This window comes from Lissotriton vulgaris, unplaced genomic scaffold (assembly GCF_964263255.1).
Source record: "Lissotriton vulgaris unplaced genomic scaffold, aLisVul1.2 SCAFFOLD_254, whole genome shotgun sequence".
Classification (NCBI taxonomy): Eukaryota; Metazoa; Chordata; class Amphibia; order Caudata; family Salamandridae; genus Lissotriton; species Lissotriton vulgaris.
This window is the reverse complement of record NW_028243099.1, coordinates 1,937,357-1,959,213: the sequence shown is the minus strand read 5'-3', so window position 1 is coordinate 1,959,213 and position 21,857 is coordinate 1,937,357. Positions and strand designations below refer to the sequence as shown.

Sequence of the window (21,857 nt, the reverse complement as noted above, 5' to 3'; positions counted from 1 at the left end):
ACACACACACACACACACACACACACACACACACACACACACACACACACACACACACACACACACACATATATATATATGTATATGTATATGTATATAAATATAAATATATCAAAGAGTTTAAGGAAAAGTCACAAAAGGTTTTCAAGAACTTACTGAGAAGTCCGCGTCTTCAGCTCTCAGGTGGTCTGCTATGTAATGCACCCCTTCGAGGGCTTTTAGGATGCTTGGCGACAGCAAGAGACTGGACTCTGAGGCTGTATTGTCCACCTTGTTCGGACGTTGTGTCTGGCTCTGGCTATGACTGTGGCTGTGACTCTTGCTCTGTGTGTGACCTTGCGTGTGGCCCTGGCTGTGGCTCTGGCTGTGGCTCTGAGCTGCTCCGATAAGGCGGCCGCTCTCGCACCGGTACTGCATGTTGGGGTTGTGGGAGCCTATCTGCCTCATGTGGCAGGGATGGATCTCAGAGTCAACCTCCCCCCACTTTGCATCCACGTCAGTTTCCATCCAGTATTTGGAGGTGCTCAGCTTCAGCTCAGGCGGGTTGTACTGGGTGGCCACCGCCTCCTCCGTGGGGGCTGGCGGGCGTTTCATGAAGAGCCACCGAGGGATAAAGTCGAGGAAGACAGTCCTCACCCAGTGTGGCATCTTGTGCGTGTTGGGCGAGCGGTGGTGCACGTTGAGCACAAAGACGGTGATGACGATGGAGAGTGTGACGAAGATCATGGTGAAGAGGAGGTACTCTCCAATCAGAGGAATCACCAGGGAGGTGGACGGGATGATCTCTGTGATGAGCAGGAGGAAGACGGTGAGGGAAAGCAGCACTGAGATGCAGAGGGTGATCTTCTCTCCGCAGTCAGATGGCAAGTAGAAGACCAGGACGGTCAAGCAGGAGATGAGCAGGCATGGGATGATTAAGTTGATGGTGTAAAAGAGAGGCAGCCGTCGGATGATGAAGTAGTAGGTGATGTCCGGGTAGATCTCCGTGCAGCAGTCATACTTCTTGGTGTTGTAGGTGCCCACGGCGTTGACAATGGCCCACTCGCCACTCTCCCAGTAGTCCTTCAGGTCCACGTTGCGCTCCATGCTCTCCAGGTCAATCTTGGCCTTGTCGTAGGTCCAGGATCCAAACTTCATCTTACAGTTCTGCTGGTCGAAGGGGAAGAACGTCACGTCGATGCTGCAGGAGCTCTTGTAGATGGCTGGCGGTACCCACTGGATCTTCCCCATGTGGAACAAGTGGGCCTTCGTCATGTGTGTCACGGCAAACTCACCGTCAGCACTGGGAGGGAAGAAAGAACAGCCATTAAATTCTGCAAAGGAGCAAAAAGGATCCCACTCAAGGGGGACTCAACAAGGCAACCTTGACAAGTCTGCCATAAACATGTGACATATTGAAACAAGGACACGCTTACAGTATCACCTACCCATCCTAATTTATCAGTGGGTTACAAATAGGTTCCTTTAAATTTAAAACTTTTACCCAGGAAATATACATGCTTCAAGGAAGCAGACTGAAGCGCGCACTGCCTGCTCTGGAGTCCAGCTTTGAGTTTCAAACTTTTACCCAGAAAACTCAGGAGCTTCAAGGGGACAGACTTACGCATGTGCTGCCTGCGTTAGAATTGGTGTCAGTATTACCAGGTCTTAAGTCTGGTAGCACCATGCTAGGTTTCGTAATCACAGTAGGCGATAGAGCAGTGCTCAGGGTTTACACAGAAATGACTAGCAAGGCAGGGCACAAGCCAGGGGTACACGCAGGTAGACGGCGTTCACCCACTATTTTCCCAGGATGGACGCCATCCACCCTGTCAAGAAAGGCCTTACTGAAATCTGATGAACGCACCCCGGTGTTATTTTCAGACACCGGGACACAATCAGCAGCGCCTGCATGTTGCCTGCTTTCATTCTGAGCAGCAGCGTGCGGGCGACCAGGGGTCTTATCAGATTCCAGCTCGGCCCATAAGAATGGTCGAATGTAAGGGGGTGTAGGAATCATCTCTTCTGCATAGCTTACCTGTACTATATTAAAAGTATTACAATTAATGTACTGCAAGTAGCAAAAGGATCTTTGTGTTGAAAGCAGTAACCCACTATCTACAGTAAATACAAATCTGTCATTTGCATGTTACATGGTGTGCTTAGCAGGAGACACATTAACCCTCTATGTTACTTTGAATCAAACCTGGGATGAGACAAACATGAGATCTCTCCAACAAATGTGTTGACCTCCAGAGTTATCTTACCATTATTATTACTTCCTGATATTGAATGGCACCAAAGATCTCTGCGGCAGGTGCTTTAACCCCTTCACTGCGACGGCTATTCCGCCACAGTGCTAAGGGGGTGGGGGGGCCGCGTGGCGGCCCATGCTGGTGACGGAACCGCTCCGTCACCAGCCGCGGTTGCGCTGTGCTCATGACGGAGCAGTTCCGTCACGGGCCCGCCCGCTCAATCTAACGCTCAGCGCAGGCGCGGAATCCGCGCCACGCAGGCGTGTTGAGCGGGCCGTGACGGAACCGCTCCGTCATCAGCACAGCGCGACCGCGGCTGATGACGGAGTGGTTCCGTCACCAGCAGGGGAGGGGTTAATCCCATAAGATATTTTAAAATACAGACTTTGCAGCCAATTGAGCAGAACAGATTTACTGCCAAGTTGCTACTTGTTGCCAATTTATTTGTGGTTGTGTTTTTAAAAAAAAAGGTGCAGATTTACAAGCCCCTTGCGCTGCCAGTACGTCACTTTTTATGATGCACTGGCAGCGCATTACACTGCCTCATGTTTACAAGGACGGGAAAAGCCACCCTGCGTGGCTTTTCCTGTCCTTGTAAATATGGCACCTTAACACGCAGCACTTTGCGTGAAAGGGGTGTTCCATGGGTGTTGCTGTGGGTATTCCCATGCAACACCCTTGGAACGAGACACATTTGCAGATTTACGAGGACTCATAAATCTGGAAATGCGTGTGAATGCTAGGAAGGCGCATCGAGGAGAAATGTATTCATTTCTCCTCGTTTTTGTTTCCTGTTTCTCTGCGTGCTGCATTCTGCAGCACACACTGAAAGAGGAAATCCCCTCTATTGATTGTTTTTGTTCAGGAAGTGTTCCCTTCCTGCACACAAGCAATCATTGAAAGAATGCTGTTTTTCAACTTATATGTGTGCTAATGCAGCACACATAGAAGTTGAAAAACAGCATTTCAAATTGTTTTTGTACAGGAAGGGAGCACTTCCTGAACAAAAACAATAGTTCCACGACGCAGGCATCCTTGCACCATGGTGCAGGGTGCCTGCGTCGGTGCATGGCAGCAGTTTGTGCGCCAGAGCAGGGGGAAGCACAGAGATGCGACATATTGTTGTAAATATGTCGCATCGCTGTGCTTTCCAAACAAACGCAGCAGGGAGCAGCAAAATGAGTTCTGCACCATGCTGCGTTAGTTTATTGTGAATCTGACCCAATATGTATAAGTTGAAGCCTAGCTTTTGCGTCCGGTTACGCCACTTTTTTTGCACAACCCTGACCCACAAACTCATTTTTAAATCTCATAATGCGCTTAGATGTACTTATGATAGACCTGCTAAAAATATGTGTGAGATCTTAAGATCCAATGTCACTTCCTGTGAGATCCTGGGTTGTGATGTCCCTTCCTGTGATGTTGCGCCATGATGCCACGCACCGTGAGGTCATGCTCTGTGATGTCACATGCATACTGCCTAGCTAAGTTAGTCCCCACACTTATTTTTTTAGAACTTGTGCCCTGCGGGAAGGTGAGTACTCAGGGGCTTATTTACAAGACCCTTGTTCCACCTGTAGGTAACTTTTCCCATGTTAAAAATGACGCAAAAGTGGCGCAAGGGGCTCGAAAATAAGCCCCTCAGTGTTCTAAAAACAAATCATGTCTATGAACGTACATCCCGTAATTATTATCAATGACAGACTTGGATATAACGTGATGGACTGGTGCAGAGAAGACAAAAAGATGATTAAAGTTTCTTGAGCGGTTTCATTGTCTACGTCATCGAGTCTTCTGTAGGGGTGCTGAATACACGCTGGGCAGCTGCACGGTTTGAGTCGGGTATCCTAAGTCGCAATCTATCACAAACCAACTCTGTGCTGAGAGTAGCAGTGTTTGGGACTTTGAACTTTTAACGCTCGCTGTACTTGTGCTCCGCAGTCCTGATTCATTCTGCAGGACGACTCCAGGGACGAAGGACCCATTGCTCACCCGCGGAGAAAAAGCGAAGCAACAAGTTCGCTCCGCGACTAATGAGAAGCATGGACTAGACGTCAAGCCAGCCGCCGACGTCAGTGCAGCCCCTGAATGCACCACACGGTGAAACCTTTTGAATTTCCTGCCTTGATCTTCCATCTTCGAATTTCTTAGTTGTCTGGTTCAATGGCTAAAGAACCAGTATAGGTCCTGAGGAGAACCCCATTAATCATAAGGGTTCGAAACGCGTCGACCATCCTTTCCCCGTATCTGGTCTACAAGTTTTGCGCTAAAAACAAGTTTGTTTACCACCTTTCAGAGAAGTGGATTCTCGTTCAGAGATTAAGTTAAAAAGACTTTAGAAAATTCTAAAACTCCAAGGGATTCCTTCAACTGATTTATGACCGATACGTGGTTTCACTTTCTTTGTGTCTATCTGTTGTTTTGATTGTTTTACTGATCACTGTGTATGCATGTGTTTTGTATGACTGGAAGGCCATGTATGTTGGAAGTGTGTAAATATTATGCTACATGTTATTGTTGTTCATTGTAAATATATAAAAAATGTTTGTCTTTTCCATGCACTAAAAAATAATGTGTTATCAACAATGAAAAAGGAATAAATTCCTAGTTGCTAAAGAATTGTGCAGGTTGTTTATGCTTCATTCTAAACACCCATATGTACTGAGCCTTGTTGGTCAATAGCTTTTCTCAGCAGTGGCGCTTGTGTTGCTTTCTAGAATACACGCTGGGCAGCTGCAGGGTTTGAGTCGGGTATCCTAAGTCGCAATCTATCACAAACCAACTCTGCGCTGAGAGTAGCAGTGTTTGGGACTTTGAACTTTTAACGCTCGCTGTACTTGTGCTCTGAGTACCATGGTAGAAATGCCACTTGGTGAGTTACGACTGGATTCCTATGGCCTCATTTATGAGAAGTGACGCATCACTGCGTGAAAGCAGCTATGCATCACTTCTCAGTGCGCACTCTTTGCGACATACCTGAAGCATCATATTTAATGTATGACGCATTATGTTGCAAGGAGTTACAGATACGTCAGTATTTCTGACGTATCTGTAGGGTGCAAAAGTGACGCATTGCTGGAGTGTGTCACAAAAGTGACGCAACTCCAGCAATTTGTCCTTTCACATGGGCAAGCCCCATGTGAAAGGGCCTGCGTCAGTCTTACGCCTGCTGTGAGGCAGGCGTAAGATATGGACGCATTTGCGTCCTAGAAGTGACGCAGTGAAATCTCATAGATTTCACTGCGTCACTTCTACGACTCTTTCTTGCGTCAATACGCCCCCCCTTGCATACATTATACCTGGCGCAGGTATAATGGGGCGCAGGGGTTTACAAAGTGACACATCTACCGAGATGCGTCACTTTGTAAATATGGCGCAACAAGGCGCATTTTTTACGCCACTGGTGCGTCACAAAAAGTGACGCACCGGCAGTGTAAAATTGACGCACAACCTCATAAATGAGGCCCCTAGTTTTCCAAATCGTTACTAGGGTTTTACACCGTGTAGAGTTTGGGTGGGGTTTAGACAGTAGGACTCACCCTTGGTTTCCTGTTGCACATATATAAACCAATATCCAGAGAAACATATGTCTGAACTGGATCCAGTAGAAACAACTATTTGTCGCTGCACAACTGGTAATTCAACATATACATGACGAACCAACGGCGCAAGGGGCTTGCAAATACGCCCCATACGACCCAGAACTTTGATAAAACAAAGCGCGAAAAAAAACACCAACTTCTCAAATGGTAAAGTTCAATTAAAATTTGTAACCGAGCACTTGCGAAATGTGAAGGAAGGTTCATTAAGCAATCGCTTGATATTTTTACAGCAGACATTTACTACTTGTTTTATCTCAATTATACATAACAGCCACTAGATGGCAGTAAACGCAAAGTCAGAGTTTAACAAACATTTACGCAGTCAGTTTTTGCCACTAACCCTTACGTCCATGCTTTAAATGTTTAATTATAATATTTTTCTTCTGATAAAGATCGCTATGTTTATCATTAATCTAGTTTGATTGGTGTCAGTGATCCTCAAATTTCTAATATCCCCACGGGGCTGAGTTATTAATAATATGCCGTGCCTGTGCAAAGTTACACACACCGGCGCAAATTGTTGCTAAAGCATTTTCCTTACAGTGCAAAACTGTATTTGTGCAGGAAAGTAGCCTATACAGTAAAGCAAAGGATGCTTTACGGTAATTAACATCACGGGAGATTCCCGCGTTCCCGCATTGCCATCGCTCAACTTTTAATGCAAAGCCTCATCGACAACCAATGGTAGACAGGGCTCTGCTTGAAATCAATGGGGCTTATTTACAAGGCCCTTGCCCCCTAAAATGGGAAGAAGTGACGTACCGGCGGCGCAGATAAATAAGCCCCAGAGTCTTTTCGACTATTGCAATAAGCAACAGATGGGTGGCCAGTCAAACTTTGGGAATGGCCTTTCACTGTGCGGCAATGCTTGTTGCTGCATTTTTTATACATTTTAATCAGTTTGAGGTAGAACAGATTATGCAGTAAATGATGGATTATGTGGCAATTGCAGAACATCCACAATTATGTGGAAAACGCCATGGCCGCAAAATTGCATAATTCAAGAGGCCATGACAATAGTGCAAAGAAGTGTATGTGTGGCACTAGGTAGCCCGTTTGTGCACCAGTGCTGGGGAGAGAGCAGGACAGCACCGTATCTTAGGCTTGTGTTTCTATTGGCTCTCTTGGGCCTCGGCCTTCCCCCCTCACAGCTGAATTGTGCTCTGCTGAGAAGAGCACTCGCAGTAGCGTGGATCTTTACACAGGCGTATTACTCATATGAGAAAATGGTTTCAGGGCCTTCTTACTAGCTTTTTATATGGCCCAACTGGCCTGCCCTTTGTTAGAGTGAAATCGGTCCTTGCTTTCCTTCCTTCTTTAGTAGCCCTTCCTTCTGCAGTTGTAGCTGAGCTTTATGTTACTCATAAGAAACACAAGACTCTCATATGTGTTCCTAAAAGCCGTTCAGCCCTCAGGGCATTATAACGTGGATCAGTATCTTATTGCACTGTACTGCACACATCCAAGGTGTGGATTGCTTTGCGATTTGTCTGGGTTTAGGATTGTGTACTAGAAGGGTAGGCTTCAAGTCCAAAACCTATGTTATTCATCATGCATACACCTGTGCACATGGTGCAAAGGTGTGTGGCGTTAGTCAGTCTGGAGCATATTTATAAGCCCTGTGTGCCGCCGGATTGTCAATTTTTGTGATGTTCTGGTGGTCACAGGATATTGCATGGCTTTTGATGGCCTTGTAGATATGGAGTAAGTCAAAGCAGAGCAAGTCGCAGCCTCGCCTTCCTCTGTGTGAAAGAGGCGTTCCATCCGAGCGTCATCCCACTGCTGGTTAACCAGTGCAAAAAAAGACAGCGATAACAAGAAGATATCATTTTATTTTTCTGTGCCACTCAAAACCATGTTAGGTGCGGGGCGGGGCCGTACTCCCATCCATCAGAGGGAGAAGGAGTGGTTTGCAGTCCCTAAGTGCGCATGACAGCTTGGCCGGACCCCTGGGGCTAGCCAGTCATGCACACTTAGCACGTTCTCGTCTGTGGCTGTGCTGCACAGCCCGGTGGAGAACATGCCAGCCTCTCAGATACTGCCTGAGCGGCCAAAGAGGCTGCTCAGACCAATCATAATGCGGGTCATGCTGCATCGTGATTGGCTGGGAGAGTCCGGGAACCTGGGTGCTTCCGGTGCTGCAGAGTGAGGATGGAGGAGAGACATGAGGCGGCGACTAAGAAGGTAAGTTTCTCTTTTATTTTTTCATCCCACACCCCTTGTTCTGAGGCAGCTGCCACTGTGTTCATGGGTTTTGCTGTGGGTGCTCCCCCTCAACACCCATGGAATTTGACACTGCTCCAGATTTGCAGCATCAGGTAAACCTAAGCCTGGGGCAGTGCCAAAACCTGGTGCCTCCCTAGAGCAGGCATAACGAGGCGAAAGGTTTACATTTCTCCTACTTGTTTCCTCTTTACACACGAGGAAAAGAGGAAAACGCCTCTCATGATGTTTTTGTGCAGGAAGGTGCCCCTTCCTGCGCAAACACATTCATGCTAACAACATAGGCACCCTTGCACCATCATGTTGCACGACTTCTAAATGTGGGCTGGCACTGGCTGAAGGGACAGGAATGCGCCATATCCTTTAAATATGGTGCATTCTTGTCCTTTCGAAATGGCATAGGGCCGCAGGGCAACATGATTTGCGACAATGCCCTATGCCAATTCCTTGTAAATATGCCCCCACGTTTGTGCGCCAGCACAGGGGAGGAAAGCAGCAGCAGCCATGTTTGAATAAATATTGCCTGTGTTGCTTCCTTCACCTTGCACAATGCAGCAATGTTGCGTGCTGCACTGCATTGCGCCAAAAAAGAGAAAAATGTGCCCCTTGTGTTGCCCAGGCCACTGGTCTCCGCAAGGCATAATTTGCACCCCCTGACCCTGCAGGGAGAGTAGAAACATGTGCAGAGCTGCAGGATCACCGTGAGGACTGCAGGGATTGCAGGAACATCTGCAGTGCTGCAGGGAGAGCAGGAACATCTGCAGAGTTGGAGGAACATCTGTAGGGCTGCAGGGAGAGCAGGAACATCTGCATGGAGAGCAGGAACATTTGTAGGACTGCAGGGAGAGCAGGGACATGTGCAGAGCTGCAGGGAGTGCAGGAACATCTGCAGGACTGCAGGGAGAGCAGGGACATGTGCAGAGCTGCAGGGAGTGCAGGAACATCTGCAGAACTGAAGAAACATCTGCAGGACTGCAGGGAGAGCAGGGACATGTGCAGAGCTGCAGGGAGTGCAGGAACATCTGCAGAACTGAAGAAACATCTGCAGGGCTGTAGGGAGAGCAGGAACATCTGCAGATCTGAAGGAACATCTGCAGGGCTGCAAGGAGAGCAGAAACATCTGCAGAGCTGAAGGAACATCTGCAAGGCTTCAGGGAGAGCAGGAACATCTGCCAGGCTGCAGGGAGAGCAGGAACATCTGCCAGGCTGCAGGGAGAGCAGGAACATCTGCAGAGCTGAAGGAACATCTGCAGGGCTGCAAGGAGAGCAGGAACATCTGCAGAGCTGAAGGAACATCTGCAGGGCTGCAGGGAGAGCAGGAACATCTGCAGTGCTGCAGGGACATCTGTCGGGCTGCAGGAACATCTGATGGGGTGCAGGGAGAGCAGGAACATCTGCAGTGCTGCAGGGAGAGCAGGAACATCTGTCAGGCTGCAGGAACATCTGATGGGATGCAAAGAGAGCAGAAACATCTGCCAGGCTGCAGGGAGAGCAGGAACATCTGCCGGGCTGCAGGGAGAGCAGGAACATCTACAGGGAAAGCAGGAACATCTACAGAGCTGAACGTACATCTGCAGGGCTGCAGGGAGGGCAGGAACATCTGCAGGGAGAGCAGGAACAACTGCCAGGCTGCAGGGCGAGCATGAACATCTGTAGGGCAAGCATGAACATCTGCAGGGCTGCAGGAACATCTGCCAGGTTGCAGGGAGAGCAGGAACATCTGTGGGGTAAGCATGAACATCTGCAGGGCTGCAGGAACATCTGCCAGGTTGCAGGGAGAGTAAGCACCACCTTGCTGAAGTCCACTTTCTTCCCACTATAGGCACGTCACAGCAGACCGCCTCTGCAGTGAAGAATGAGAACTACTGGCCAGGGCCGGCACTAGGGCGGTTTGACCAGTGCCACCGCACCAGGCACTGACTTTGGGGAGTAGGGTCGCCATGTTTGCAAGTTTATTATGGTTTTAAAAGCATCTGCTGCCCCCTTCCTTGCCTCCAGCAATTTTCAGGCAGCAATAAAGGCGTCAAGATAACTCTGGCGATTAATGTTCTTCCTGGAGAGAGATTGAGTTTTGACTCAACGTAAGGTGTCGCAGAGGGTTAATGTGCCTGCTGCAAAGAACATGCGCCATGCAGATCACAAAGCGCATATAATGTAAATAGGTCAGTGGGTCACTGCTTTTGTCAGACAGATCCTTTGGTTACCTGCAGTTTATAAGCTAAAATCCTAATATACCATAGTGAGCTATTAACTGTCATCAAAGTGCTGCATGCAAACTGCAAGGTATTGATTAGAACGTTGCGATTTTTTCTCCAGTCTTTCATTATCCTAATATTGCAAAAAGGGTTCATTTGAGTAGAAATCCATTCTTATTATTAAAGTCAATGGCAGGTGACTCCTACACCTTGTAGTCCTTTTCCTTATGTAATATTTCCTATACACCGCTTTGCACATAGGATTGATGGTCTCTGTGTAATCTGGGTTCTCTTACACCCTACACTGGTATGAGTGGTGCTATAAAATTAATTAAATGCACCTGAGAAAGTGGTTATGGAGACTTGAGGGGCACTGTTAAAGGGTGGTAGTGAAGGAATCCATGTCGGCGGTGGTCATTGGGGACGGCAACAAACATTGTCGCAGCGGGCGCTACCAGCGTAAAACCGGCCCTGCTGGGGGCAGCCATGGCGGGAAGCTTTCAATTACATACAAAGGGCATGCAAGCTGCTCTGAAATCAACCAGAAGGTTGACAAATGCAGGAACAAGAAAATAAAATGAATTTCTCCCCATGTATTACAATAATTATATGTTAAGGCACATCACAAGACAGAGACATAGGTATGACTGGTTACCAGTTATGGTGTAGTAATACCCCACAAACTGGTATTTAAAGCACCCATGACACCACAGACAAGATCAGCAAAGAGCACCGTAAAACACAGCAGCCGGGTGGGTCAGGGTACCATGCAGTAAACAGTCCTGCCAAGCGTCACGCAACACGTGTGACGCTCACGCAAGTGCGGTGATCCGCATCACCGCACTGAAATGCAATGTCACGCATTTTGCACCTGCTGCCAGGCGAGCCACGAACGGCGCCTGCCACTGGCAAATGGTGAGGCTCATAACACAGCCGGGGGCCGGGATCATGCCTGCCCTCTCAGTCCGATAGTGCAGCCAATGAATGATCACCGTGTCACCAGGGGGAGCGGGATTAAATCGGGGGGGGGGGGGTCATGTGTGGCAGTAGAGTGCCGTCACATCCGGACAGGAACAGGAAGTTAGTAAAGCGGCGGGGGAATCTGCGAGTCGGAGTGCATGCTGGCTGCTGCTCAGTCACTAACAGCCTCTCATTTCGTCAGACAGTATGGCTCTCTCTTATCTCAGCACAAAGTTCTTTTCTTCTCGTTCCTTTACAGTCTCTTTTACTCCTTTGTCCTTAGAACCACACAACTGGAAGCTGACAACCTTCTTGCAAAAAGTCCTTTAACAGTTCAATACAGACAACCCTAGCCCTTCTCCGTCAACTCAAAGGAAGGTCCCTAAAATTCTCTGCTTCCTGGGCGCTAGGTAATCTTCTTTTTCTTGATTTATTTACAAAGTCTCTAAGCATCTACAATCAGGCTTGTGCCTGCAGCTTTGACAGCATAGTTCAATATTTCCAAACGAAGAATGTGCTCTTCATGGCTTGTTATCTTTGTACCAAAGTCGGGGAATTGCAATTCTGTGAAAAACATGTGCTTTAACTTGCTGAGGCGGGGAGGGCTGGGGAGTATGAAAGTTAGTGACCCTTCTGCTTCGACTCCGGGTACCAACAGTTGTACTTCCACTGTGATGATGGGCTCAGAGCTGGACACCACCACCGCTCGTATCCTCCCTGTCTCCTGTTCCAAAGACATTTGTCGCCAGATATGTCCACTCAGGGGTGGAGTATCTTCGGCTAGGCACACGCACTCTTCTTGACCTTCTCAAGTCCGGTGCTTCAGCGCCCTGAGCACCTTCTTCCGGGTCTGAGTCCTCTGATATCGGAGGAAGGGTTCTCTCTGGAGTTGACCTCAGGCTGGAGCTCCTTCTTTGCGGCCAATTAGCTTCTCCACGTACCCTTCTACTCCTTCTTCTTCTGGTCTGTTCACACCCTCTGTCAGACCGGTCTGTGTCTGACTCGTATTCCCAGCTACTTTCTCCTTCAGTAGCGTCGTCTGTTTCGCTGTTGTACTGACCGTCCTCAGCTGGGTCAGACTCGTTCCCCGCTTCTTCTGGCACCTCTACAGCTTGGCTAGCCCCCTCTATGGCTTCTCGGTCCGCAGCTGGACGTCTATCCGAGAGAGGAGCTGTTTCTTCCAGAGGTGCTGGAACTCTCCGCGTATGCGACGCGTGGATCCAATTGGGCAGGCCTCCCACCTTCACAGCGGTGTTCGTGATCAGGATGATCTGGAAGGGCCCACGCCAACGAACATCCAGGCAGCTTCTTCTCACGTGCTTTCGTACAAGCACCCAGTCTCCAGTGCACAGGTCATGGCACAGGTCCTGGCACGATGGAACCTCGGCAGCCTGCACCTGAAGGGACACAGAATGAATGGCGTCAGACAGCCCCTTACAATAGTCCAGGATCATATCATCTGTGATATTTAACAGTGCGGCAGTTGGGACAGATGGCAACCTCATTGCTCTCCCCATCAACACCTCATGAGGTGACAGCCCCGTTCTTCTGTCTGGGGTACTACGGAGGCTCATAAGGACCAATGGCAGAGCGTCAGGCCAACTCAAGGACGTTGATGAACACACTTTTGCAATTCTGGCTTTAATCGTGCTATTGATCTGCTCCACAATTCCTGAGGCTTCTGGTCGGTAACTGCAATGCAATTTCTGATCTATGTTCAAAGCCGCACAAATCATCTTCACAAGCTCGCTGTTGAAATGCGTTCCCCTATCTGATTCCAAAGAGGCCGGTACCCCGAAGCGCGGAATGAGCTCCCTAAGCAGTAACTTGGCTACTGTGAGGGTGTCGCACCTACGTGTAGGGTATGCCTCAACCCATCTGGAGAATACGCAAACAACCACCAGAACATAACGGAGGCGGTTACACCTTGGTAGTTCGATAAAATCCAACTGCATGCGGTTGAATGGACCCCCTGACCTCCCTATGTGGCTCAGTGCAACTGGTGTCTTTTTCCCTACATTCAACTGCTGACAGGTCACACAACGCTGGCACACTGCTTCGGCTGCTACTCTAAATTTAGGATTGTACCAGGTCTGCCTAAATACTCTCAGCATAGCGTCTCTTCCTAGGTGTATGGGACCATGTATTTGTCTAGCCATTGGGCTCACCATTTCATTGGGTAACACTGCTCTGCCATCTGCTGAGACCCAGAAATGGGCCTCACCCACTACACATCCTGCCTTTTCCCATGTTTGCTTTTCAAAATCAGGAGCATTCTCCTGCATGCACTTTAGTTCGTCCCAAGAGTCAACAGTTTCTAGTATCATAGCTAATTCAGTTCTTACATTTATTCCACCCACTTCCACCTCTGTGAAAGAGTATCCTTGTTCCGCGCAATACCGCGCGACTTCGTCGGCATATCTATTGCCTTGTGACACGAAGTCCATGTTTCTGGTATGGGCGGTGCACTTCACAACCGCGATACCTGCTGGACATTGCAACGCTTCTAACAACAAGCGCACAAACTCTCCATTGCGAATGGGAGAGCCTGAAGAGGTCATGAAACCTCTTTGAGACCACAACTGCCCATAATCATGAACTACCCCGTAACCATATTGGCTGTCGGTGTATATGGTGACTCGAATTTGATTGCTTGCCAGGCAAGCACGCGTTAGGGCAATAATCTCGGCTACCTGAGCGGAGTGTACTCCTTCCAGGCATCCAGCTTCCACAACTCCAGTAATTGTACAAACAGCGTAAGCTGCTCTCAACTGCCCAACTTCGTCTCTTACACATGAGCCATCGACAAAGAAAATTTCGTCTGGGTCAGTCAGTGGCTCATCTACGATGTCGGGTCTTGGTTTGGTGCATAGTTCAGTCACATCTAGGCAGTCATGGTCTGTACATTCATCATCATCATCGATATCATTTGGGAGTGGCATCAAGGTAGCAGGATTCAAAACAGAGCATCTCCTGAGGGTCACGTTCTCTGCAGCAAGAATGACTTGCTCATAGCGCGTGAGCCTACTGTTGGTCAGATGCTGTGTTTTGGTCCTGGTCATTAACAGTTCAACAGAATGGGGCACGTGCACCTCTAACGGATGCCCCATGACAATATTCTCACACCTCTCGATGCTGACACCTGTTGCGGCAACGGATTTGAGACATCCGGGCAACGCTGCGGCTACTGGGTCTAAAGTAGCCGAGAAATAAGCGACTGGTCTACGGGCATTCCCATGAATTTGGACTAACACAGACAGCGCGCAACCCTCTCTCTCACAACAATAAAGCAAGAATGGTTTATCGTAATCAGGCATTCCCAAAGCCGGAGCACGACACAGGTCCTCTCGCAGCTGTAGGAACGCCATCAAACAGTCTTTGTCCCATGGTACCGGATCGCTCACCTCCTTGTGCGTCAGTTTCTGCAAGGGTTTTGCTTTCAGTGAAAAGTTCGCGATCCACTGTCGGCAATACCCCACCATCCCTAGAAACATCCTGACTTCTCTCTGTGTTTTAGGCGCATTCATCTTCATGATAGCCTCTATCCTGTCAGGTGACACTTTTCGTTTGCCTTTCTCAATTCTGTGTCCCAAGTACTGCACTTCTGTCAGGCAGTACTGTAACTTCCCCGGGGACACCTTGTGCCCGTTTTCAGCTAGGTGATTTAACAAAGCAATGGAGTCCTCCCTGCAAGCTTCCTCTGTTTCTGACGCCACAAGGAGGTCGTCTATGTACTGGACCAGAACTGACCTCTGGGGCAGCACTAGACTTTCAAGATTTTTCTTCAGAAGCTGGTTAAAGATCGATGGGCTTTCTGTATACCCCTGAGGAATACGACACCATGTTAGGACGCGACCTTCCATCTTAAATGCGAAAAGAAAATGGCTCTCTTCGTCCAAAGGGATCGAAAAGAAGGCCTGGCAAAGATCAATCACAGTGAACCATTCTGCTTGGAACGGTATCTGAAACAGTATCACTGATGGATTCGGTACTACTGGACAACATGAAACGACTATGTTATTAATCTTTCGGAGGTCCTGCACTATCCGGAATTTCCCATTTGGTTTCTGCAAACCCATAATCGGGGAGTTACATGGACTACCCACGATTTCTTTCAATATTCCCTGCTTAATCATGGACTCGATCACAGGTTTTATGCCTGCAATCGTTTCTGGAGTCAATTTATACTGGGGTGTTCTTGGGAACTCAGCATGCGGTTTCACTACAATTTTCACTGGGTCCACCCCCTTGACCAATCCAATCTCTTCCCCAGTGAAATCCCACACTTCTGGTGCTACGGTCTCTCTCAGATCCCAGGGGAGCTCATCTACTGTCAGAGTGGGATACAGCTCCACACATATTCTGGAATTTGCAACCTTGAAGTCAGCATCATCGTCATTAGTCAATACCTCCACTCCTTGAGGTGTGCAGTATATGGTACAATTTAACTTGCACAAAAGGTCTCTTCCTAGCAGACATACAGGGCTAGAATCGCAAACCACAAACTGGTGCTCATCACTGTACTTCCCTATTTTCACCTGCACGGGTTCAGTCAGTGGGCTGGTCATTCTCCTGTTAGCGACCCCTACCACTTGTATGGTCTCTCCAGACATGGGCAGGCCTGGGACTGCGGCTGATCTGATCGTGGATCTAGTGGCTCCTGTGTCCACTAGGAATGTCGTGGGGCACCCTGCCACTTCGGCCTCAACATAGGGTCCCCTTTGGTCCACCTCCAAGGCTGCCCCGAGGGTGCAGTCCTCCCTTTCCACTCTCTGCCCAGTTAGTGGGTCCACATAATAGCACTCCTCTCCTCCTACAAACAGGGGCATCTGTCTATATGTCTTACCCATAGTCCCTACTCTGGGTGGCTGGGGAAACTGAGCTCGGGGAGGAGCCCCCCCCCCTTTGAGCACCTTTCCCTGGTACTGCGTTACCCCTCTCGTAGGCGCACTCTGGACCTCTTCCTCCTCTACCTCCTGTTCTCCTATCTCGACATTGTAGGGACACTCGCGTTTCCAATGCCCCACCTCGTTACACTGATGGCACCGAGTCGTTTTCTTCAAGGCAGCTATGTCTATTCGGGGTCTAAAGGTGGAGTTCTCCTCATTGCCCTTGTTCTGGCTATACTGCTTCTTTCCCCCAGTTCCGGTTCCTTGCGGCTGTTGCTGCTGTCCCCCCTTTCCGGCTGCCTGCATCTGTACCACCATCAGTTTCTCCTTTAGCTTCTTTGCCTTGGAGTCTATCTCATCACAGCAGTATCTGGCATATCTCAGGATCTCATCTAAGGGTTTGTTTTGCCAACAAATCAGGTGTTGCTGAATCATTAAACTAATATCCGGTCTCAGGCCCAGGACGAACTTGGACACAAATTGCCCTATGTCTTTTGGATCCATTACATCCAGACCGCTATACTGTTTAAACGCCTTCAGCAATCTCTCATAGTATTCGTGAACTGTCTCTTTGGGTTCCTGTCTAGTTCGATCTATTTTGACCCAATCTATGTCTTGCATTGGCACTTTCTCTTTCAGCCATGTCATCACTCTCTCGTATTTTGCCATCACAGTCTCGGACGGCCCATTAGTCTTAGCATCTCTCTCTGGCTCTGTTGTGGGCCACTCAGTGCTAACCTTGCATGCTGTCCACAAATCTCCTGGCACTACGATGTCAAACAGCGTGTTCAGATCTATCCAGAGGACCTTTGAGATTTTTACGAATCTCTCAACTTGCTGTACCACTCCACTGGGTTCTCCCGCAATTTGGGGAAGGAGGTGGTAAAAGCAGCTAGATCTCCCCTACTCCATGGCACATGCACATAGTTCCCATTTGCAACTTCACGCAAAGGGTATGCCTCTATTCTCTGCAGTCCTCCTGGTGTCATACCAAGCGTGCTTCTCCTGACGGTCCCTTTCTTGGACCACCTCTCTTCCCACTTATCTAGTGCCCTCCAGGTCCTTATTCCCGTAATCAGTTCCCTTATGTGCGTTTTCAATCCTATTGTCCTTCTCTCATCTAGGTCTCGATCTGAATAATGTAGCCTGTGGTTACCCTGTAATGCGTTGGTCCTTGACAGGTCCACCATATATTTGCCTGCTAGTTCGACTAACTTCTCATGGATCGTTCTCGCTTTTCGAGTGATGTCTTTTGCCATGAACAGTATTTCATCCTGCTCATACATTTCCATTCTTTCTAAAGGCAGGGTACCATCTACCATGTCATCCAGATCTGACCTTAAGCTGGCGACATCGAGTCTCTTGGCTTTTATCTCAGCTCGCAATATCTCTTTCGACGGAGGCTCACAGGTTTCTCTCCCATCCCAACTCCGAGCCCTACGTTTGGGTTCGGGAGAGTTAAGGAGTGTTCTCCCTTGCTCCCATCTCTCCAGGTCCCATGCTCGGCCATCCGGTCTTGGAAGGTGATGGAACACGGGCCTGTTACCCCCAATCTTACTTTGTCCATTCTCTCTCTCTTCTCTCTTTTCACAGTAGGACTCTCTGCTATTCTCCCTCTGGTCTCCATTCTCTCTCGGTCTAGTATCACTCAGTATCTGATATGACCCTTCTTGGTTCCCCATATTCCCTAGACTGCGCTCATGTCCGTCATCACCGGGACTGTGGCGCGGCCCCTCGCAACTCCCATTCTGTTCTCTGTTGCCGGGCACACAGTGAATACACTTAAAGCTGTCTCTGTACTCCCGTGTCCTCCTGTCTTCTTCACTGTGTATTGGGCGAGACACCCTCCCGCTCTCGGGGCCCCCGTTTTCCAAGTCTGATCTACCTCCACTCCGGGCCCAATGGGTGACTCCCCTACTATCCTTCTCCCTCCCGTCCCACTCCGGACTGCTCTCCTCAGCCCCGCAGTGAGTCCGGGCTCTGCTATCCTGACTTTCTCTTCCAGCTTCCGCAGCTATGATGCTCTTGTGAGCCTCTACTGCCTCATCCCACTTCTTCATGTACTCGTTTAACTCTTGAAAGGATTTCCGTCCCGATCCCCTCATATCCACTGGCCATCTATGGTCCCCCGGATCCCCTGCTGGGTCCCCTGCTGTGTGCACTGGGGTGCTCCACTCTCTTGGTATCGGCAACTGACTTGGGGAGTTAATCGTATCGTTCCTCCTTGCCATCTCTGCTCTTTCTCTGTCCCTCCGTACCCGTTCCTCCCCTCTGGCCCTTTCTGGGTCATATATCGATACTATAGGACCTATGGTAACGGGTACCTGTAGTGCATCTGGCAATGCGTAGGATGTGGCACACTCCGTTTCCGGCGCCCTTTGTACCACAAACCTCCCGACTACCTGCTGCACCTGACTAGGCTGGGACAGTTATTTCTTTGCAGCGGGATCCCAATCGGAACTGGGAAGCGGTCCATGCTCTCCTGCGTTGCCCCCCTCCTTTTCACTATGCTCGACATCTCCCCCTGCTCTGTTATACGGGGGTGGCCTATCTGTCAATAATCTGTTTATCAGGCTGTCCTCTGTTTCGCTCTCATCATCTTCTTCTAGGGGGATTTTGTTCCCGGGCATCTCTAACACTGGGTACAATTTATTTACTTCCATGTTATGCACTCTCCATCTTTTAGTATCCGCATCCCACTTGGCATCCTGTACTGCCCTTACCGATCGTTTCACCCTTTCTTGTCGTCTGTTCATGTTCTTCTCGTGCGCTGCCCTAATCCATGCATTGAGAGCTTCAAACTGTGTCGGTCTAGGCAAGGGTCTCATTGAGGTCATAACTGCTTTTAATCGGTGTAGCACCTCTAATCTGAACGTCCCGTACTTCGGGAACGTCAGTTCCTCATTTCCTTCTGTAATCTTACTCCACTCTGAGATCCACAAAATTGTATGCAGCCCAACATTTGCCGCCATGTAACGAGCCGGCGTACCCTCCGGCGGGGCTTCTTCCCCTTCATACGATCCCCGCCTCTCTTTTTTAAACGCCGCTCTCAACCATTTAAAACACTTCATAATTCTACGCACAATTTCCAGCCTCAATACTCTGTTTACTTCCTGATGACAATCCACCAATCCTAGCGCGGCTTTGCTCGCTGGCCTATCGCAGCGCGGTCTTTCTCCGGCTGGCCAATCCCAGCGCGGCACTTTTTGACGTCACTCGTCTCCGCTTCGCAGCAGCACCCCTCCTTTCTCAGTTCTTCTCCCGGTCATGCATGCGTCCCATTCATACCCTGAAAAATGACTACTTCCGACCAAGCGGTCACTTCCCTCGACTGTACGTCCACAGTCTATCTGTAATTGTCAACACAACTGACGAAATGTCTATCGTCTCTCTGATAGGTTGCTTACACACACAGTAACCTCCGACCAGCGTCCGTTACTCACGCACTCACTCTTACGTTCCCCCTATCTCGGTCTTTCGGGTGATCAATGGTACCTCATGACCCCCTTCGCACTGGTTGACAATTACTCTGGATGTCCGATACACCCGAACCACTTAAGCTCTCCTTGAACTTAAGATTTCCACCGGTTGCGCGCGCTCACAACCTGTTCCACAGTCACTCTACAGGCATTCAACTCCGCCAGACATTACAACATAGATGCAATACAAAAACACCGCAATCTAGCACGCATGACCCTTTATACTCACTCTCGACCGATACTGCTGCTTTTCTGTCTCACGTCATCCGGACCTTCTTCGGCGGGCGGTTCTTCCGATCATCGATCTCTAGGGGCCTTGGGGTAATCTAACCTGGCCTAGATCACCTTCCTCAAGAAGGCAACCATCCTCTATAGCTACCAACTGGAAGGGCGAGATTTTGATCGATACCTTATCACTATTGATCTAAAACCCCGTTCTGGTCGACTGAACCTTTGTTGCCTGTCATTGAGGGAAGAAAGTGCATCTCTTACCAAATTAGTTCACCCAGTAAAGGACTCCGCTCTGAAAGATCACAAACAACTTCTAGCTTTCAAAGGTTTATTATATAGTTAGAATAAGCTGCAAGTACAGGCATCTCAGAATGAGATTCACAAGATATACGGGCCCAACTACATACATGTGCTCTCTGAAAACCCTCAGACGAGCAAAGAAGACTACGAGTACAAGTTCTAAGAATAATAAAGCTATAAGCATTGACACGCATTGAGATCTCTCCGTCATTTAAGGCTGGAGGGAAAATTCAGGTTAGGCTGTCCCTACCCTGCTCTGGATGGTATCCCTACTTAACAAAGTCTCAACCTATCAAAAGGTGTCAGCGGTGAATGACCCCCTAGGGAAGTCACCCACTCTTAGTCTCTTGATGGAAACCTATAGTTCTCCAGTCATGACCCCTCTCTGCCTACCCATCCGCTCTCTAAAGGGTCCTCAGGCATCTGCTCTAACTCCACCCAGGGGTGCTGTCCCTAATACAAAACATACAACAGCATTGAGACGCCCCTCACGTGGTGTAGCTTCTGGCTTTTTCCATGATGAGGCCTCGTGCGTTAGAGTTGACCTTGCTTCTCAGACTCTTCTCCGGCCCGCTGATACCCCTTAAAACATTCCGGAACCCTCCTCCGTGTCTGGGCCGTCTCCTGAACAAACCTCTATTCATTTCATTTATAATTGGATCCCCCCTTTCTCTTGCAGACAGACATCTGCAGCCAAGATCCCAATTCTCATAGACTTCCAACAAAAGTTTGCAACATTTCTCGGCCCAGACCAATACGTGTAAATCAATGTCTATAAACATTTCAGGCCTACAGCATTCCTCATAATGATTATACCATTCAAATCCTTCGTTAATTAGTAGCATGTTAAGACTCTATTCTATTATTCGGTAAACACATATATAAATTATGGCCCATTAACGCTATTACTAAAAGACATTAGTGCAATCCATGTCGTGAAAGGAAACACCTTTCCCATCCCTTCCAGCTCTGGCCCTGAGGCCTACCACGTTCTACGTTTAACCGCATGCCATCTTACAATTTAGCAGCTACACGACATGGATTCAGGATTAATCACGTCTAATAAAGTTATGTAATTTCACACATTTCTGCATTAGTTCCACTTCTACTTAAATCGCTAAGTTAACTGCACATTTCAGAATATAGATGCATGTACTATCAGCACTCATGGCATTTCTCTTCATGACTTGTGCTTACTACGTGTAAGCGTGATGTACTTATACATTTAGGTCAGTTTGCGCTCTCTCAGTTGCGTCACGTTGTAAATAGTTCGTAGGGATGCGCCACGTTTACGCCGCCTTGCGTGACGCAACAGCGGCGTAAACGTGGCGCAAGGGCCTCATAAATCTGCCCCTAAGTACTTCTAGCCAGACAGTCCGCCACTTTACGGTGTTGTCACGCTTACGCACTACTGAGTATGTGATGCATAACTGAAATGCCATAGGGGGGCTGGAATGACTGTAAACACTAACGGTCGCCAAGTTCCGGAGGTTCTGTTTGCCCCATGCAAGACATTTAGGGGCAGATTTATGTTAACTGGTGCATCCCCAGGGATGCGCCAGTTAACATGCGCCACAGTGCGCCACAGCTCCGCCAGCCATGGTGCGCGCATTTATAATGCGGCGCACCATGGTGCAAAAACGGCACAGATGCGTGACGCATCTGTGCCGGAAATGTGGCGCATTGCTGGAGATGCGTCGCAAGCGCGATGCAGCTCCAGCAAGGCTCGGGGATGCCCCATTTT

General features: G+C 48.9%; 1 protein-coding gene across 1 annotated transcript in view; it reads right to left on the bottom strand.

Moving 5' to 3' along the window:
* The window catches only part of CHRNA2 (cholinergic receptor nicotinic alpha 2 subunit), a 236,509-nt gene that overhangs the window by 43,965 nt on the left and 170,687 nt on the right, over positions 1-21,857 (bottom strand). Inside the window, exon 5 of the mRNA XM_086948497.1 lies at positions 157-1,282. Within this exon, the coding sequence (XP_086804623.1) occupies positions 157-1,282 (1,126 nt within the window). The remainder of the gene's footprint in view (positions 1-156; positions 1,283-21,857) is intronic.